The sequence below is a fragment of the Lutra lutra genome, chromosome 1 (assembly GCF_902655055.1).
Source record: "Lutra lutra chromosome 1, mLutLut1.2, whole genome shotgun sequence".
NCBI lineage: Eukaryota > Metazoa > Chordata > Mammalia > Carnivora > Mustelidae > Lutra > Lutra lutra.
Window position 1 is genome coordinate 208,364,833 of NC_062278.1, and position 18,289 is coordinate 208,383,121.

The 18,289-nt window shown below is 45.0% G+C and overlaps 1 protein-coding gene across 1 annotated transcript in view; it reads right to left on the reverse strand.

Moving 5' to 3' along the window:
* Window positions 1-2,027: 2,027 nt before the first annotated feature.
* Window positions 2,028-18,289, reverse strand: part of KIF15 (kinesin family member 15) — a 70,744-nt gene continuing 54,482 nt past the window's right edge. The window contains 11 exon segments of the mRNA XM_047696147.1: window positions 2,028-2,387; window positions 2,922-3,053; window positions 3,274-3,439; window positions 6,103-6,140; window positions 6,618-6,690; window positions 9,166-9,272; window positions 11,047-11,211; window positions 11,522-11,623; window positions 12,192-12,338; window positions 16,511-16,633; window positions 18,006-18,110. Coding sequence (XP_047552103.1) covers window positions 2,325-2,387; window positions 2,922-3,053; window positions 3,274-3,439; window positions 6,103-6,140; window positions 6,618-6,690; window positions 9,166-9,272; window positions 11,047-11,211; window positions 11,522-11,623; window positions 12,192-12,338; window positions 16,511-16,633; window positions 18,006-18,110 — 1,221 coding nt within the window. The 3' untranslated portion in view covers window positions 2,028-2,324.

Sequence of the window (18,289 nt, forward strand, 5' to 3'; positions counted from 1 at the left end):
TTTCCATTCAGGAAGTTTTCGTGAGAAGTCCTTCTTTGCCACTCTCTCACGGGGTGGTTTTGCGGCTCAAGTTAAAGCCTGGATAGCCCTGATAACTGCAGTTTATAGAATGAATTGTGTCCCCCCGAAAAGATACGTTTCAAGGACTTATATCAGTACCCCAAGCTAAGAGAAAGGCAATGAACAGACAGACAATCCCTGGAGCCCTCAGAGAGAATGGCCTTGCCAACAACACCTTGGTTCTGGACTTCTAGCCTCTAGAAGCGGTGAGAGAATGTTTGTTTTTAGCCTCCCAGTTTCTGGTCATTTGCTCCAGCAGCCCCTAGACACCCCCATAGGTGGCTAAGACCCAAGCCTCTTCAGTACCAGCTTCAGTATTCCAACCTTCTCCCACCTCCAGAGTGATCTCAGTTTCTGTTTTCCACCTTATGCTGAATTTTATTCTTTTTATTAAAAATTTTATTTTTAGGGGCACCTGGGTGGCTCAGTGGGTTAAGCCTCTGCCTTCAGCTCAGGTCATGATCTCAGGGTCCTGGGATCGAGCCCCGCATCGGGCTCTCTGCTCAGCGGGGAGCCTGCTTCCCCCCTCTCTCTGCCTACCTCTCTGCCTCCTTGTGATCTCTCTCTCTCTCTCTGTGTCAAATAAATAAATGAAATCTTTAAAAAAAAAAAAAAAAGAAAAATTTTATTTTTAAGTAATCTCTACCCCCAACATGGAGCTTGAACTCACAACCCTGAGCCCAAGAGTCCCATGCTACACCGTCAAGCCCACCAGGTGCCCCCTACACCGATTTTTAGATCCTTTTTGTTTCTGGCTCTTAGGGATTGACTGATACTCTCTGGGAATTCAACTGTGCGTTATTTTTAAAAATTGTTTTTCTTCAGCTTTAGGGAGGTATAAATGACAACCCATAAAATGAAGCCATTTTGAAGTTTAATTTTTAGTAAATTTAGAGAGCTACATGTGTGCAATCATCACAAGCCAGCACATTTCCACCACATCGAAAACGTTCCCATTGTGCCCATCCCGTCAGTCGCTCCCATCCCCAGCCACAAGCTCCTCTCTCTATAATCTGCCCTTCCTGGACATTTCATATAAATGGAATCACTCAGTATGTGTGGTCTTTGGGGTCTGGCACCTTTCACTTTTTTCTCTTTGTTGAGCTTCATCCATTTTGCCTCTCTTTACTGCTGAGTGTAGAGGTCTATTTTATGTAAAGAATGCTCAGTATCATTAGGCCTTAGGAGAATGTCGGCGATGGGCCAAGAGCAAGCACCGGGATGGCCCCCGTAAAACATCTGGCAGAACAGGAACTGAAGAGGATGCGAAGAAACTGAGCCCCCTGCTGGTGGGAGTGCGCGGTGCAAGCAAACAGGGCCTCCGCAGAGCGGAGCCAGGGTCTTAAAAATTAGACAAGCTTAACCAGCAATTCCACTCCTGGATATGTCTGCTCAAGCCACAGGAAACGCAGATTCCCAGCAAGACGGGTACACAAATATTTACAGCAGCGTTATTCATAAGAGCTCCAAATTGCCAAAAAGCTCAAATGTCAGTAAAGCAAACGCGGCATCTCCTCACAACAGGGTATGATTCGCAATGAAAAGGAATGAAGCGGTGACACACGGAAGTTCCTTGAGGGCAGGAGGGTTTGTTTGCTGTGTTTGCGGATGACCAGGGCAGGTAATAGATGCTCATTAAGTCCATGGTGAATGGACATGTCTTTAATCTGGCGCTCCCAAGTGAGAATAAAGCACTTCATTAAATGGTTAACTTTTAAGAGATTTTATTACATTTTGAAAAATGGCCATATTTACAGTCATAAAAAAATGCTCAGGAGAATACTTAAAAAGTTAAGAATACAAAAATAATCTATATTAACAAATTTGCCTTTCCTATATGCTACGCAACAGGATTAACATCATGGCAAGTTTTGAAGCCACCACATACCATTAGAGCTTCCACTACAAGACTTGAAGATTCTGGTGAGTAGTATCTAAGGAAAAAATAACCTGGCCAACAACCACTGTAAATCTTAACTACGGCTTTTTATTTTAAAATGGCAAAAGGTTTCCCCAGTATTTACAGTTGATTGAAAGCTTTGAAATGGGATGGTAACTTTGAAACAGCAGACTGCCGACTGCCACACGGTGAGGACGGATGCAGAACATGCGTCGGAAACTTGAAGGTCAGCCCCCAATGCCATATACACAGTTAGTAATTACACTCCTTGGTTCAGCTGTTAAATGCACTGGGGTAGGGCTTACTTTTGCAAGAGGAAAATCTCCAGAAAGGTGATGCCAAGGTAGGTAGTTGCCCAAGATCCTTAAGATTCATTCCTTTTCTTTTCTTTTAAAAACACATTTTCAGCACGCAACTTTTCTGTCTCCTAAGAATTTAAAAAAAAAAAAAAAGGAAAAAAAATTAAGACTCGAACGCTTACAGGAAGTTATTCTTTGCATTCATTAAGCTTATATTAAAAATTAAGACTACAACTTTTTTTTTTTAAAGATTTTATTTATTTATTTGACAGACAGAGATCACAAGTAGGCAGAGAGGTGGGGGGGGGGGAAGCAGGCTCCCCGCCGAGCAGAGAGCCGGATGTGGGGCTTGATCCCAGGACCCTGGGATCATGACCTGAGCCGAAGGCAGAGGCTTTAACCCGCTGAGCCACCCAGGCGCCCCAAGACTACAACTTTCAATTTGTAAATTCCTTATAACATTACACAAGAACCTGATTATGTAGGAGTCTGACAACGGACTGAATTAGGCTTGGAATAATAAGGACTGATTTTTTTTTTTTTTTAATTCAGTAAATTCCCCGAAGGAAGCATTTAAGCGATTTGATGATTACATTGAACTTTAGTGAAACAATCATTCTAAGAGCAGGCTGAGTTTATTTAAGTTACTTGTCAGAGCTTACCTCAGCAAGCCTGACGTTCTCCTTCTTCAGCCGCACCACGTACTGAATCTTCTGATGCAGGTTTTGGTGACCGACCAACTTCCCATTTTCCTCAGCAAGACACTCCACCTGCTTCCTTAACATTTCCATCTCCTGCAGGCAAATCAATCCAGGGAGGGGAAAATGAGCTGCTCTTAATTCTGCTTTTACAATCACATTGTTTCTCGTGCGTCCCCAGAGCACAGGGCGCCAGAGAGCCCAGGTTCCCGGCTCTCCCAGCCAGTCATCCCTGCGCGCGAGTGACTCTGAACCCACTGACGCCCCCTCCCGGACATGCCCTGAGCACATGAAAACGAGCAACACACAAATGCACCTGGAATATTCTCTCCTTTTCCTCATACAGCTCTTCCAGCTTTGACCTCAGTTGCTCCTTCTCTTGGAACGCTTTAGATTCCAAAGTCCGGGTTCGCTCGACTTCCTCGGCCATTCTAAGGCAGTCCATCTCTTTGTTCAGGAGAGCACTCTGGACTTCTTCTAGGCTGTAACAACAAACAGCGGTTTGTGGGATTCCAAAGGCAAATAACTGCAACAGTATTCAAATGAGACCGGTTTCACCCAAGCCCAGAATTTTGATTTGAAAGCGTCACAAATATTCAGCCCTCCCCTAGTGACGGCACCGGGAGATAGCAAGGGATGCAGATAGGCTTTTTTTGGTTATCTTACCCAAGACTTTCATTTTGGAAAACTCCTCAAACCATTTTCTTTCTTTCTTTTTTTAAAAAAGATTTTATTTATTATTTATTTGATAGAGATCACAAGTAGGCAGAGAGGCAGGCAAAGAGAGAGGAGGAAGCAGGCTCCCTGCCAAGCAGAGAGCCCGATGCAGGATTTGATCCCAGGACCCTGAGCCGAAGGCAGAGGCTTAACCCACTGAGCCACCCAGGCACCCACAAACAGATAATATTATTGTGAGAATCACTGCTGTAGGTTGGGACCGGTAAAACTGCGTGTGCCACTTTCTAGTGTGTGCTTCCCTTGCCCACAGTGTGAGGTCCTGTATCTTCTAGGGACAGTGTGTCTCTGGAGACTCTTGGTTCCTAGATTATGAAAGAAATTACATGCCAACTGAGCTTTTATTCTTTTTGCGAGAATGTCTAAAATAGCTATTATTTCTGAAAGAGCTGCAATTCTTCAAACTGCAGAGCAGGATTCTCAGAGATCCTGTAAGTGAGCTGCGTTTCCACCCTAGCTCTACAATGACTGACCGTCTGGGAGCCAGTCCCTGAACTGCTCATACGTAGAGCAAAGCATGGAACGAGCTCTGTTCCACAATACTCTGATACTATAAAGCCAATAAATGGGTAACAAATCTTTACACAAAATGGGTGGTCTTTGTCAGCTGATCATTAAAAAGAATTTGTGACTGGGGCGCCTGGGTGGCTCAGTGAGTTGAAAGTCTGCCTCTGGCTCAGGTCATGATCCAGGGTCCTGGGATGGAGCCCCACATGGGGCTCCCTGCTCAGTGGGAGGGCTGCTTCTCCCTCTGTCTGCTGTTCCCCTTGCTTGTAACTCTCTCTCTCTCTCTCTCTCTGTGTCAAATAAATAAATAAAATCTTAAAAAAATTTTTTTGATGACATAACTATGTAATTTTTGACATACTAACTTGAATGGAGTTCAAATAATTGCATGACAGGACTCAACAAAATTCCAGCTGCTGTCATTTACTTACTACATGAATGCGATTTCTCAGCACTTACAGCTAAAAAACAGAAAGGAGGAATAGAGGGGATACTGAATACTGTCTCATTCCAGAATTAAGTATAACAAAAGAATGAGTAATTGAAGCTAAAATGCACTGGGAGATGAATTTCCATTTAAATATTACTACATATCATAATTTATAAAAAGTTATAATAAATAAAGGACACCATGATTAATAATAATTGAAATGAAAACTTAATCCAGAAGAAAATACAGCACTAGAGCCAGCTATACAAATACAAATTACTTTCACAACACAAGAAACTTAAACAAATTACTTCCCATTTGTATATATATATTTGCTGCCTAGTTATATGGTAGGGTAATCAACAAAAAATTTCCCCAAAAATATATTAATTAGGATAATTAATAAATTAGGATATAATTCTGTGTAGGTATGAAGTGGAAATTCAATTTGGTAGGAAAAAAGAACAATGTACAATTTTTGATTTAGGAATTTGTTCCTGTATCATTAAATGGATAGAAAGTAGCAGGTCAGTTGGATACTTTGAAGAGAACACTACCAGAGCTTTATTTCTATGGCCAGTTCAAGGAGAGGCTCTCTACAGGACAATGGCCGGAACAAAACTGGAGACGTGTCAGAAGTGGGATCTGAACCCATACCTTCGTGCAGAGATCAGGAGGCCGGACCATGAGAAGCAGGAGCTGGAGTCTGTGACTAAGACCATTTGGCCACACTGACACCAAGAACTTTATTCCTACACGGCACTATTTTCAGTATGTGAGAACTTCTACCCTTTGCTTCAATTTAAAGTTTCAGTGAGAAATTTTAGACATAAAGTCAACTCCAAAAATGTGCAGAAGGGTACATGGTGTTTCAAAATTCCCTTAGGAGGTTTGGGGTACTTGGGTGGCTGAGTTGTTGGGTGTCTGCCTTTGGCTCAGGTCATGATCCTAGGGTCCTAGGATCAAGGCCTGCTTCGGGATCCCTGCTCAGCAGGAAGCCTGATTCTCCCTCTCCCCACGCTTGTGTTCCCACTCTCGCTGTCTCTCTCTCTGCCATATCAATCAATTGATCAATCAATCAATCATTCTTTTAGGAGGTTTAACAAGTGAAAATGTTTGAGGCCCTCTTCTCTGGATGAATATTCAGAGTGTACTCTCTTCCTAATGTCTTACCATTTTATTTGTTAATACCAACCAGTTTACATATTTTGAACTCAATAGGAAAGAGAGTATATTTTCCTCATCTAAGAATGAGGCGAGTTTATCAGATTCCATAAATTCATATGAAAACTAGGTGAAAAAATTAAAATCCTCTTTACAGAACACATGTAGGAAAGAGACCGAAGGTTTTAAATCGGAGGAAACCAGAAGAAGGAAAGGAGTTACTTACCTTGTGGATATAGTTATTTCTTCCCTTAGAGGAGAAGAAATTAAAGACCTATAAGAACTTGAATTACAAAACCGTGCACTTACTCTGCTTTCATTTTCAGCATTTCTTCAACCAATTTATTCTGTAATAAGATAAAAAGAAAAAGATGGCTTAAGTTTTTACCATTGCTAAGAAAAAAATTGATAGTAAGCAGTCCACTCTCCCTCATAGTAATGAGATCACTTAACCCAACATCCTCTTCCACATCTCAACGGTATACCCGTTAAAGGGGGTGCCTGTCTCTTTAAGACTTCACACACATGTGCCCTCTGAGGCCTCCCACGGGCACCCTATACCTGCTTCTACTCTACATGGAAAACTCTGTGTGGGGATGCCGGCAGGAGGCTATCCGCTGAAACACGAAGACAAATTCACTCTTATTTCATCAACGAGGTCTCAATATTGATGGTAAATATCAAACTCAACAGTGAGAATACAGAAGAGACAGAAATTTCAAGAGTAAAATGGTTTCTAGAATCTATAACCCACAAATGCTAAGTAGAAAAGCATTTCTCAGACAAGAAACCTAACTATTACATAAAAAAAAAAAAAGTCGTACTTTAGCAAGTCTTTCTTTGATCATTTCTTCTTGTTCATTCTTCAGCTGTTGATGATCTGGATGATTCTGTTCACTGCAGAGATGAGAAAGGGAGGCTGGGGAAGTGTGGTTAGGCATATCCAAGCATCCCCTTCCTATCTGCTGTAGGCAGCAATGCCAAGTTATGCAATGCAAAGCTAACTCTGGTGATTAAGCCAAGTTAGCGCAGGTCACACGTGTGACTGATATGTGAGGGTGAAATAAGGCACCTCCCCGGAATTCAGGACGCCTCCCATACAAAACTGAGATGAACAGAGCTGGGAAATCCAATCGAGGCCTGGTGGAAAGTAAAGCAGAAATGGAGCCAAGAGTGGTACCATATGAAGATCAAATGTGAGCGAAGGCAGCTGAGACAGGCGGTCCAGAAGCCTGGTGATCAGCTGGGAGGGGGCATCTCTGGGTGTGGGAAGGGTTCCTCAGGCCAGCCTCGCACATGGAGCCCCAGCACCCCCTTGGCTGGGATTTTGGCATCTGTTGGCAATTTTCTGATGGCACTCTGGCATCCCGTGTATGCCGACACCAGGAAGGGGATTCCCTGGGCACCGGACATAAATCTTTTCATAGAAAAGGAATGTTCCTCTACATAAAGGAAATTACATTCTGGACGTTGTATCAGTGTCATGTGAATCTGATTAATGGGAGTCCATCTCTGAGCTTGACCAGGGCAGGATCATACACTGAGTTTCTGCGGGCAGCCCCTGCACCCAGGGGACATCCCCCAGGAGAACCTGCCTGAACGCCACAGACTCCTCTAGAAATATCTCTCACTGATGAGCAAAAAATCGTTTCTTGAAGGAAAACAGAAGGTCCAGTAGTTTCTTTCACTTAATGAATCTGGCAGCCTAGATAGAAATGGTAATGAGACCTCAGTGAGGAAAACGCCCGAAACCATTAGAGAAGTGTTGTCTATGCTCTAGCCCAAAAGCGGGTACACTTTTTCCGTCAAGAATCAGACAGAAAATATTCTAGGCTTTGGGAGCCATGGGGGTCCCTGTCACAGCTATTCTGCTTGGCTGTTGTAACGCCAACACAGTAGCTAAATGAAAGCACGTGGCTCGGCTCTAGTAAGACCTTGTTGACCAGACAGGCTGCAGGCCCGATCTGACCCCCGAGCCAGTTTGCCCCCACTCTGATCTTTCAGGAAGGAGGCTCTGTATGGCTCCTCATAAGGGACACGTGGCTCTGTGAGCATTTTTAGTTGTGATTTTATAAATGAGCTAGAAACGTTCTATGTTCTGTGTTCAAACCAGCTCTTGACAAAAGGCAGTGTACGAGTACAGGGTTGTTCTCTGCACAGGGGAGCGTGTGAACAGCTCACACGGGAGTATGTGAACAGGTGCGCAGACCGCAGATGGGCCACATCGGAATGGGCTAGAAGGGGCTATGGCTACTAAACTGAGCATGTCCAGCACCCCCGGACACCTGGAGAAACGCGTTCAGGAGCAGCCTGTCAGCACAGCCACCGTTAACATCCTCGAGCATCTGCTGTCTTAGTTAAGGCGCGGACAGTGCATCTCAGGGCTGCTTCTGGACGGGGAAGGGGAGCGCGTCTGCCTGAGACCCGCTGGCAACGGTAGGAACAGCAGACACTCCTAATCTGGGAAGTTGAATTCAGTCAGGGCCTTCATCCCACATGGAGACCCCCCCCCCACTTTGATTCACTTCAACTTGCTGCATAATTTTCCAGACCACCCTCAACTCGAATCCCTCTGGCAAGTTCACAAAAGTTCAAGATCTTAAGTCTACCCCGTATACTTAATATCTGCCACTTCTTGGGTGACACCCCTCAGCCAAGCACTGTAACCAGCACTTTACCCACGTTATTTTTGGTCTTTAAAACACCTTGTGAGAGAGAGAGCCATCGTTTTCTTGATTTTATGCCTCAGGAAACTGAGGCACTAGAAGTTAAAAACTGTGTTCAAAGTCACAGGACTTTCAAGGGTTAGAGACAGGACAGAGCCCGGATGTGACTGCCTGTGACACTATGTCGTGCCATTAGCAAATACAACTAGAAAACTGCCATAGCTAAAGGCAAACCACGTGCACAGATACCCAAGCCCAAGGGAGCACTCCTCTGGAAAGCTCCTTCCTGCGCAGGGGCACTCCCTGGACCATGGGTCATGAAGCAAAATCATCTGGTAGGAAATCCTCCCTTTTCCTGCTGGATCTCTGGAACCTTGTCCTGTCGAGGTCATAGCTCCCCCACCCCATGCCCCTTTCCTGTCAAACAGCAGTAGACAGTTGGGTTCAAATGCTTCACATGTCTGAAATTCATTTTAATAGCTCCACAACAACACAAAGGTTAACAGAGTAGGCAAGATCATGAAGGCCTTAATCCCCCATTCTGGAAAAAGCAGTGCCCTCATCAGACCCAACTCAACCAACGGGGTATCCCCTGGACTAGCGGCGAATGCTGAGCCCGCCGGGAAACCAAGCCCAGCCGCTTACCCCTAGCCACACCCAGGCAGGCCAAGATTTAGCTCATAGGGTTCCAGCAGCTCTTTCTCACCTGTTCTTTTCCCTTTCGAGATCATCTAGCTGACTCTGCAGGAGCCAGTTCCTCTCTCGCAATTGCTCGGCTTCTGTGCGGAGGCTGTCCATTTCACACAACTGCTCCTGGGAAGACAGCAAATCCCGTCCTTTCAGAAAACACACAGGCAGCATGATTTTGCTCCCCAAGGCCACACACGAGACACAAACGCCTAAGCGAACCTTGTCCTATGCACAGAACACTGCACTGGGTTTCGCTGGATGAAAAGGAGACTGGGACGAGCTCTTGGGGACCTGGAACGGTGACTCATTTTCATACCACGGTGTGTTAAATATCAGTATCACATAATTCATTAAAATCCCTTAATGAGAAAACATGTTCAAAAGTCTAGTCTATTTTGGTAAATGTTCTACTTGATTCTACTTAATAAATCCTAATTTTAAAGAAACTGATATAGGGAATATAGTCAATAATACAGTAATAACATTGACTGGCGACAGATGGCAGCTACACCTGTGGTGAGCACAGCGTAATGGATGGAAATGTCAAATCCCTATGTTGTACGGAGGGTCCAACTGATGTGTCCACAGCCCATCACTCAAAATCCTTAGTGAACACTAAGTTGAAAATCAGGAGCATTAACCATCCAGAAGAAATAAATACTTGTCTGCAGGGAGTGTCCTTTCTCCTTTGCTTCTACTTGTCCACAATTTGATTTCTTTTTTTTTTTTTTAAAGATTTTATTTACTTATTTGGCAGAAAGAGAGAGACAGCAAGAGAGGGAACACAAGCAGGGACAGTGGGAGAGGGAGAAACAGGTTTCCCGCAGAGCAGGGAACCCGATGCGGGGCTCGATCCCAGGACCCTGGAATCATGACCTGAGCCAAAGGCAGATGCTTAACAACAGAGCCACCCAGGTGCCCCTTTTATTTGATTTCCTTTAACCTGACCCAATTTCTTCTGAGTCCTAACATCATGCCAATCTGGGCAACAGCCACATTCCTGGGATAGTGGCTTACTGGGAACGGCCCTAAATAAAAAAGCCAGGAATGATTGCTTCCATGAGGAACAAAATTCAAGAGAGATGCTGTCTTCGTGCACGTTCTGTCACTTGGTTACAGTAAGCTTAATTTTGTTCCTGAACAAAAACTCACTACGGAGCAATGGCCTCACAGGCTAACCGTGATCTCGTATGAAGCACCGTATCCGCTCTACCCACACCGCCCCGCAGCTACACACCACCCACCCAGGCGCTCCTCCGCATACCTCCCACCCCTCAACACTCCTCTAAACACACTCCCCCCACATGTAATCACCACACCCCCATGTCCCTGGGTAGAACCCAAACCAAACCAAAACCAGAAGGAAGTTTAAAGGAAGGGCAAACAAGAAGAGAGTATTTTTAACTATCACAGACAAAAGCAAATCTAATACAGAAAGAATGCCTACTAATCATTAAGGAGAAGGGCGACAGTAGAAAGATGGGCAAAGGCCATCTGAAGATGCTCCATCTTACTCCTAATAAGAAAAATACAAATTTAAAACTATTGAGAGACCATGCCGTAGCCATGAAACTGGCAAGGATCTGAATCAGGCTGCACTGGGATCAGAGTAGCTGGTAAGGCCCAGGTAGGATACCATCATAAAAACCAAACGGGCAGGGAGACAATGGTTCCAGTCGTGGTGACACATGGGAACCTGGCTACAGTGGCAGCCGCCAGGGACGGTCAACTAGGCAGGGTCAAGGCAGCAGAGGGAGGCAGGCTTTTCTGTGTACCCTTCAGTTCTGCGACTTTTGAATTTTGTATCAGTAAACACAAAGATATTATTTTACTTATTTATTTTGGATACTGTTTATTTTTAAAAGATTGGATTTATGGGGAAAAATCATGCAGTTACCTTTATTCTGAGGATTTCAGCATTTTTGACCTCTCTATCTTCGTTTAGCTTTGTTACAAGGTGTTGCAGGGAAATCTTAGAGGCTCTTCCATCTTCTATCTCTTGTTCTTGTGTTTCCAGGAGTTTTGCCAAATGTGTTTGAAAGTGAGGTGGTGTTTTAGGGCTCTATGAAAAAATTAAATTTCATCCGAATACTCAATTAAGTGAGGTTTGATAAAGATTTCATTGTAAATGTATATACCAAGCACACGGAAAACACTCAGCTGTTTAGCTTGCTATTCTAATTCCTGTCCAAGTAAAACAAATAAAAACACCGGTACTTTTTTATCAAGTAAAAAGCAGAAAAGGTGTTGGTGAAAATCTTTCTATTAAAAAAATAAATAAATAAATAAAGCTATGGTCTTCGTAATTTCCAAACGTTTATCACTCACGAAACTTCATTCTCCCCACAAGACACCCTTTCTCTGACAAGCACCTGCGGATACTCAGCAGCAGAATCCATCACGTGTTCGAGCTGCCTCATTTTGAAGTTATATTCATTCTTTTTCTGTTCTACTTCATCCTTCTTCTGGTTCAGCTGGGAGAATTGAACAGAGGTGAGATGATGTGTTAGAAAATCACACGGGGCCCAAGGTCCTGTTAAGAACAGATGAGCTGCCCGAGGTAGGAGGGTACAGATGTCGTGTTATTTTGTCAGGATGTCCGTAATAATCTGAAACGCAGTAAGGTATTAAAAGCAACCCAGACCACAGCAGTGTTTACAGCTATAAACACTGCACCTGCCACTCGTGGCCGTGGGCCTTGGTTGCTGCTCTGACCCTCTCGTCTCCTGCTCTCTCACAAACTTTACAGTGTTTAAAAAAAACTTGAAGCTTCACAGGTAATCAAAGGGTCATTGAGGAAAATAAAATACAAAACAACAGCCAGCAGAGAGGACAAGAGTCAGCCATAGCCTTGCCCCAGAGGTCAGAACACGCTGGTGCAGGTCAGGGGGCCGGAGGCGGCCAGAGAGGCAGCCAAGGAAGTCAGGACCCACAGAAGCAGCCGCATTGTTCAGATCCCGCAGCGCAGCCAGCCCTCCTCAGTGCCCGACTGGCCCCCCCTTTCTGTTTACTGGGCCAAGGCGCTGAGGCCCCGGATCTCACCTCATGCTGAAGTTCTTGGATCAGGGCCTCCTTCCTGCTCATCTCCTCCTGCGCAGACTGCAGCAGCTCCGAGTGCTTCTTCGAGGCTTCTGTGAGCATGTTGAGCTGCTCGGTGGCATGGGCCAGGTCCTCGCAGAGCATATCCCTCTGTCAGGGGACAATCCCCACAAAGGAAGAGTCTCCTCTTAACTGGGTGCTCCGCTGAGGATTTGCAAATCACCCCAATGGGCAATTTTACAAGGTTAAGAAAGTTTTAAGAACTTTTACTTTTTTTTGGGGGGGTGCTTATGTGCGAATCCATTCCAAAGCAAACCAAGCAGTTAATATTGAAGGGAACAGGTCTGAAGAGAAACAGTACAGGAGATTCATACAGGTATCCCTATTGGGCTTTGATTGCATTCTATCCCTTTCCCCTGACATTGAACCCTTCCCCTCACCCCCAGGATCTCAAAGTTGATCGCTCTTCCCTTAGGAGGACTCCACAGGTCTCTACCTTACCTGCTGTCTGACCAACTGACTCTAGTTGTTTATACACTGGAAGGTAAGAGCTGTAAAGATGAGGGGTGCCTGGGTGGCTCATTTGGTTAAGTGACTGCCTTCAGCTCAGGTTATGATCCTGAAGTCTCGGGATCGAGTCCCAAGTTGGGCTCCCTGCTCGGTGGGGAGTCTGCTTTTCCCTCTGACCCTACCCCTTCCCATGCTCTCCCTTTCCTTCTCATTCTCAATCTCTCTCAAAAAAAAAAAATAAATTGGGGCGCCTGGGTGGCTCAGCGGGTTAAGCCGCTGCCTTAGGCTCAGGTCATGATCTCGGAGTCCTGGGATCGAGTCCCGCATCGGGCTCTCTGCTCAGCAGGGAGCCTGCTTCCTCCTGTCTCTCTGCCTGCCTCTCTGCCTGCTTGTGATCTCTCTCTGTCAAATAAATAAATAAAATCTTTAAAAAAAAAAAAAAAAAAAAAAATAAAATAAATAAAATAAAATCTTTAAAAAAAAAAAAAAAAAGATGACTGCCCCTCCGCCAGTTGGGGGACGGCCTGGGCAGTCCCCAGACAGTGAGACATGGTCATAGGCCATTGCAGTTTCAGGGGAGTAGCATGATGGGAAGGAGCAGGAAGAATCAGGAGTCCCATGGGTTGCGTACATAATCCCTATGTACACAGCATGCAACCCCTTCCAGGTTGAGAGCAGATCTGCTTACTCTAATTTTCCAAATGTGTGTGTTATGTGTACATATGTATATTAACTTATATAACTACATATGAATCAACATGTACAGTTTAGAGAATACATATATAGGATATATGTTATATACATGTCACATACGAAAGTAATATATATGTGTGTACATATGTAAATGATATGACAAGTGTACGTGGGAAAATGTGGATATATCAGGTACACTTGCACATACACAGACACCTGATGTACTACAAACACTTTTCCATGTATTCACTCTTCTATTTTTTTTTCTTTAAGATTTTTATTTATTTATTTGACACAGAGAGAGAGAGATCACAAGCAGGTAGAGAGGGGAAAGCAGGCTCCCCACCGAGCAGAGAGCCCAATGTGGGACTTGATCATGACCCGAGCCGAAGGCAAAGACTCAACCCACTGAGCCTCCCAGGAGCCCCTGTACAAGCTCTGTAATTTGAGTTTTTTTTACTTTAGCAAGGTTTATTCCTCCCAGGGGAGCGTGTCATGCACCATCCAGTCTCCCTTTCCCCCTAGGGGTGTGTCTATCCTTTTGTGTGTCTCCGGACTCCTAAGAGCTCTTGTATGGATTAAGGCAAGGACCCCTTTGTCCTCAGGTGTAAATACTTCAGCTAATGAAGCCGGGAGATTCAGAAAAAGGGGATGTGAACTGACTGTGGGGCGAGTTCCACTTGAGTCTAAGATACTTCAATATGTAGAGTCAGCCTTTCTTTAAGGAAGGAAGGGAGACACATGAGGAGCCAAAGGGAGTAAGGAAGGGCTTTTCAGTGAGTTACTGAGCGAGTATCATGCAGCTACCCCCACTCACACAGCCGGGCTCCCCTTCTCGCTCTGGTGAAAGGCAGTGGCCAACAGAAGATTTAGTCCCCATTTTCTACTCTGTACAAGACCTTAGGGTGGCTTTTGTGTGCCAACTTTTCTTTTAAATTTTTCTTTCTTTCTTTCTTTTTTAAAAATTAAAGTAGAGTTGACCCTGTGTATGAACTTTTCAACTAGCCTCCTAAATCCACTGCCAGCTCCCGAGGACTGAGCACTCATGGGCTGCCTGGCAGTGGCCTCAGTGCTCTCCGCGTATGACCCCGTCTCATCTTCTCCTCTTACGCACGAGGCAGTATTTGGTATCTCTGCTCCAGGATGTGACGAATGAGGCACAGAGGGAAATGTAACTTTCACAGGGTCACAGAGCCAGGACGCAGACTCCCAAGCAGTCCAACTCCGCAGCCCATGCCCTCACCAGCTTATTACTTGTCTTATCTCCCTTTGACCTGGATTTCACCTGTTTCATTGTATTTATTCTTTTAAAGATTTAGTTATTTGACAGAGAGAGTAAGAGCACAAGCAGGGAGACAGAGGGAAAGGGAGAAGCAGGTTCCCTGCTCAGGGAGCCCAATGCGGGGCTCGATCCCAGGACCCTGCTCGTGACCGGAGCCGAAGGCAGCAGCTTAACGGACTAAGCCACTCAAGTGCCCCAACCCGCTGTTTCAATCTCCTTACGTTGTATGTGCATTAGCAGCTGCAAGTCCCTTCTGGGGTAGAGGAGGATGTAAGTACCAATTATTGGGTATATGGGATTTGGATATCTACCCTCACCGGTCCTCAAAGCTCAAAACTAGTGTGTACAAAATGTATTTCACTAACTTGCCCCAGGCCTCTATTTGTCCATCTCAGGGGTACACAGAACCGTCTTCGGTCACCGTGGCTGGAGCCCTCGGTGCCCACTCTGATAGCCCCTGCCGCCACAGCACCCTTCCTACAGACACCAGCAACTGTCAGCAGTACTTAGGAGGCATTGCTTAGTTCTAGCTCGGCCCTCTGTCCCCACCCGCGCTTCTGGGCCCGATTCTTACTGCTTTGGTCTGGGCTAAAGTCTGTACCGCCCTAGCCCGGGCCTTATCGCCTGTGGCCTGACCTAAATTCTATGCCACCCTAGTTTCCAAAAAGATACAGCTGATAGACTCCCCGCCTCCAGCCGGACGTGCCCCACCACCCCCCCTTGCCGGAGATGCTCCAACTCCACAAACCCCCCACAGCCGCCGAGCTTCCTCCCCCGCCGAGTCTGGCAAAAAATCATCTCCTCTGGGAAGTGCTCTGGAATTCTCCAAGCATCAACACTCCCTTCCTTCCCTTCCTGTGCTCCCAGGTCATTGATTACCTCTAAATACATTTAACTCTTAAGCTAGATGGCATATCTGGAGGTAAGTAACAGTGTTTCAATCATTCCTCTGTTCCCAAATGCCAAGCCAGGCAAGAACGTGCGGTGGGCGGGCTCAACAGATATTTGGTGAGGCTTTTTTCACGGATAGCCTAGTTTAGCAAGAAAACTTTATTTTTCTTTTCTTTTTTTGTTTTTTAAAGATTTTATTTATTTATTTGACAGAGACAGCGAGCGAGCACAAGCCGGGCGTTGGGAAAGAAGGAGGGGGAGAAGACAGCCCACGGAGCAAGGAGCCTAATGTGGGCGGGGCTCGATCCCAGGACGCTGGGATCATGACCTGAGCTGAAGGCAGCCGCTTAAGGACGGAGCCACCCAGGCGCCCCGAAAACTTAATTTCCAAAGCAACCACAGAGCAATATACTCAGTGGGTTACCATCCATGTAAAAAAAGGAAAACTAAATGTATATGAGACTTGCCTAAAATATCTCTGGAAGCATACACGAAGGATATGCTGCTTTACATAATTTGAATTTTGAACCATGTGACAGTACGGCTTAATACTAAAAAAGAAAAATTTATGCTTACAACAACAAAAATAAAACCTACTTTAACGAAAACACAAGAGGCAAGCCTGAGGTTAACCTGTTACCTGGCTCTTTCCCTGCTCCCTGCTGCCGCCACCCCTACCAAAGACACACAGCTTTGCTCCCCTTCGGGAAGAGGGTCGGTTCTAGGAGCTTCCCAGGTGTCAGCACAAATGAATGAAAATCAATCAACTGGATAAAATAGAATAATTTTAATACCTGTTAATGGCCTAACCCTAGGGAAAATGTCTCTAATTATGACTTATTCCTTTAAAAAGCCCTCTAGTTTTTTACGAATAACCTCCCCACACACATGCACATTTAGACATCAACGAGTGAAGAAGCAAAAAAGAGGGTGTGTTAACATCTACCTCTATGTCCTCAGAGAGGATTCTCAGTCTCAGGGCTTCTTTCAGATCCAGAATCTCCACTTCCTGTTTCTTAATCAATACTTTGCACTCGTCCTTTTCGGCCAAAGCAGAGTTATATTTGCACTGCAAAAAAGAAACTTATGATACAAAGAGCTATCTGCTTTACTATGTTTATATATATATTTTTTCAAGATTTTATTTATTTATTTGCGAGAAAGGAAGAGCAGAAGTGGTGGGAGGAGGTGAGCGAGAGGGACAGACTGACTCCAGGCTGAGCAGGGAGCCAGACAAGGGGCTCGATCCCAGGACCCTGAGATCACCCCCAAAGGCAGAAGGCAGACGGTTGACTGAGCTATCCAGGCGCCCCTACTGTGCTTGTTTTTAGATGAAAATAAGAAGAGGGCACCTGGGTGGCTCAGTGGGTTAAAGCCTCAGCCTTCGGCTCGGGTCATGGTCCCAGGGTCCTGGGATCAAGCCCCGAGTCAGGCTCTCTGCTCAGCAGGAAGCCTGCTTCCTCCTCTCTCTCTCTCTCTCTCTCTCTCTGCCTGCCTCTCCACCTATGTGATCTCTCTCTCTCTCTCTGTCAAATAAATGGATAAAATCCTAAAAAATAGTAATAATAATAATAACAAGAAGGAATCAGAGCTCCAAGGTGATGATGAGATTACCACAAATCATTCAATAAGTACTTGTTGGACATTCAATAAGTACTTGAAGGGATGGAAAAGTAAGCACTCCAAAGATGAAAAGACATCAAAAAGTCCCATAGGTACGTGAAAACACATCCAGGTTTTTGGTTTTATTTTTGTTTTTTTGGTAATCTCTTCACTCAATGTGGAGCTCGAACTCACCACCCCAGGATCAAGAGTCCCACGCTCCACCGACTGAGCCAGCCCAGCACCCTGTCTTATTATCACATTTTTATCAGGACACTGTCTTTTGCAAATAAATGTGGAGAATAGCAAGCTCCCTTTGTAGCAAACGAATGAGGAATGTGGACAAAAAACCGTCACCTTGACCTGACCTGAGGAGGAAGCACCAACATTCCCCCTAGATATGCAGGAGGGAAAGTAGTTACTTGAGGAAAGTAGTTACTTGAGGGGGTCAAAAAGTCCAACAGTGGAAAAAAGTCACTATATATGAGCGTCTCTGAACTTAAACAAAATGTGTCATTGTTTTTTCTTGAAGCAATTAAGGAACACCACATACCCTTCACTCCCATAGACCAGGGTCCGTCTGTTCCTCATGAACGGTTCCCACCTGGTACACACTGCTCCTGGGTCAGGGCAATCAGGGCAGGGCCTCAGCCCACGCCGCCTCCCAGAGACACATAGGACCATAGTAAAGGCTCTGTTAAGGGCTGCAAAGCCAAAAACCTGTGGAACTTGAGTAGCTCTGAACCAATCTGACCACAGAACTCTGTTTTCTGGTGAAGCGTTTGCTAAACTCTTGAGGAATCTATGAAGTGTGGCATCTCGTTGGCGGCAGAACTTACACTTAAGTCCTTCAGTTCTTGCTTCAGGGTGTCTATGGTTTCGGTTTTCTCACAGACCACTGCTCTCAGCTCCTGGACCTGGATCATGAGGTCAGCTACAACTTCCTGACAAGGACAGAAACAGTATCTTCATATCCAAAAACATTAAGGACATTAAAACAACAAAGAGTTTGTCTTTCCTAATGACAATAAGAGAAATCAATTTTATTTTAGCAAAATATGTCACCTTCTATTATTATAAGTTTGTATTTTAATGGCTTTATTCTATTTTACTGAATCATTTG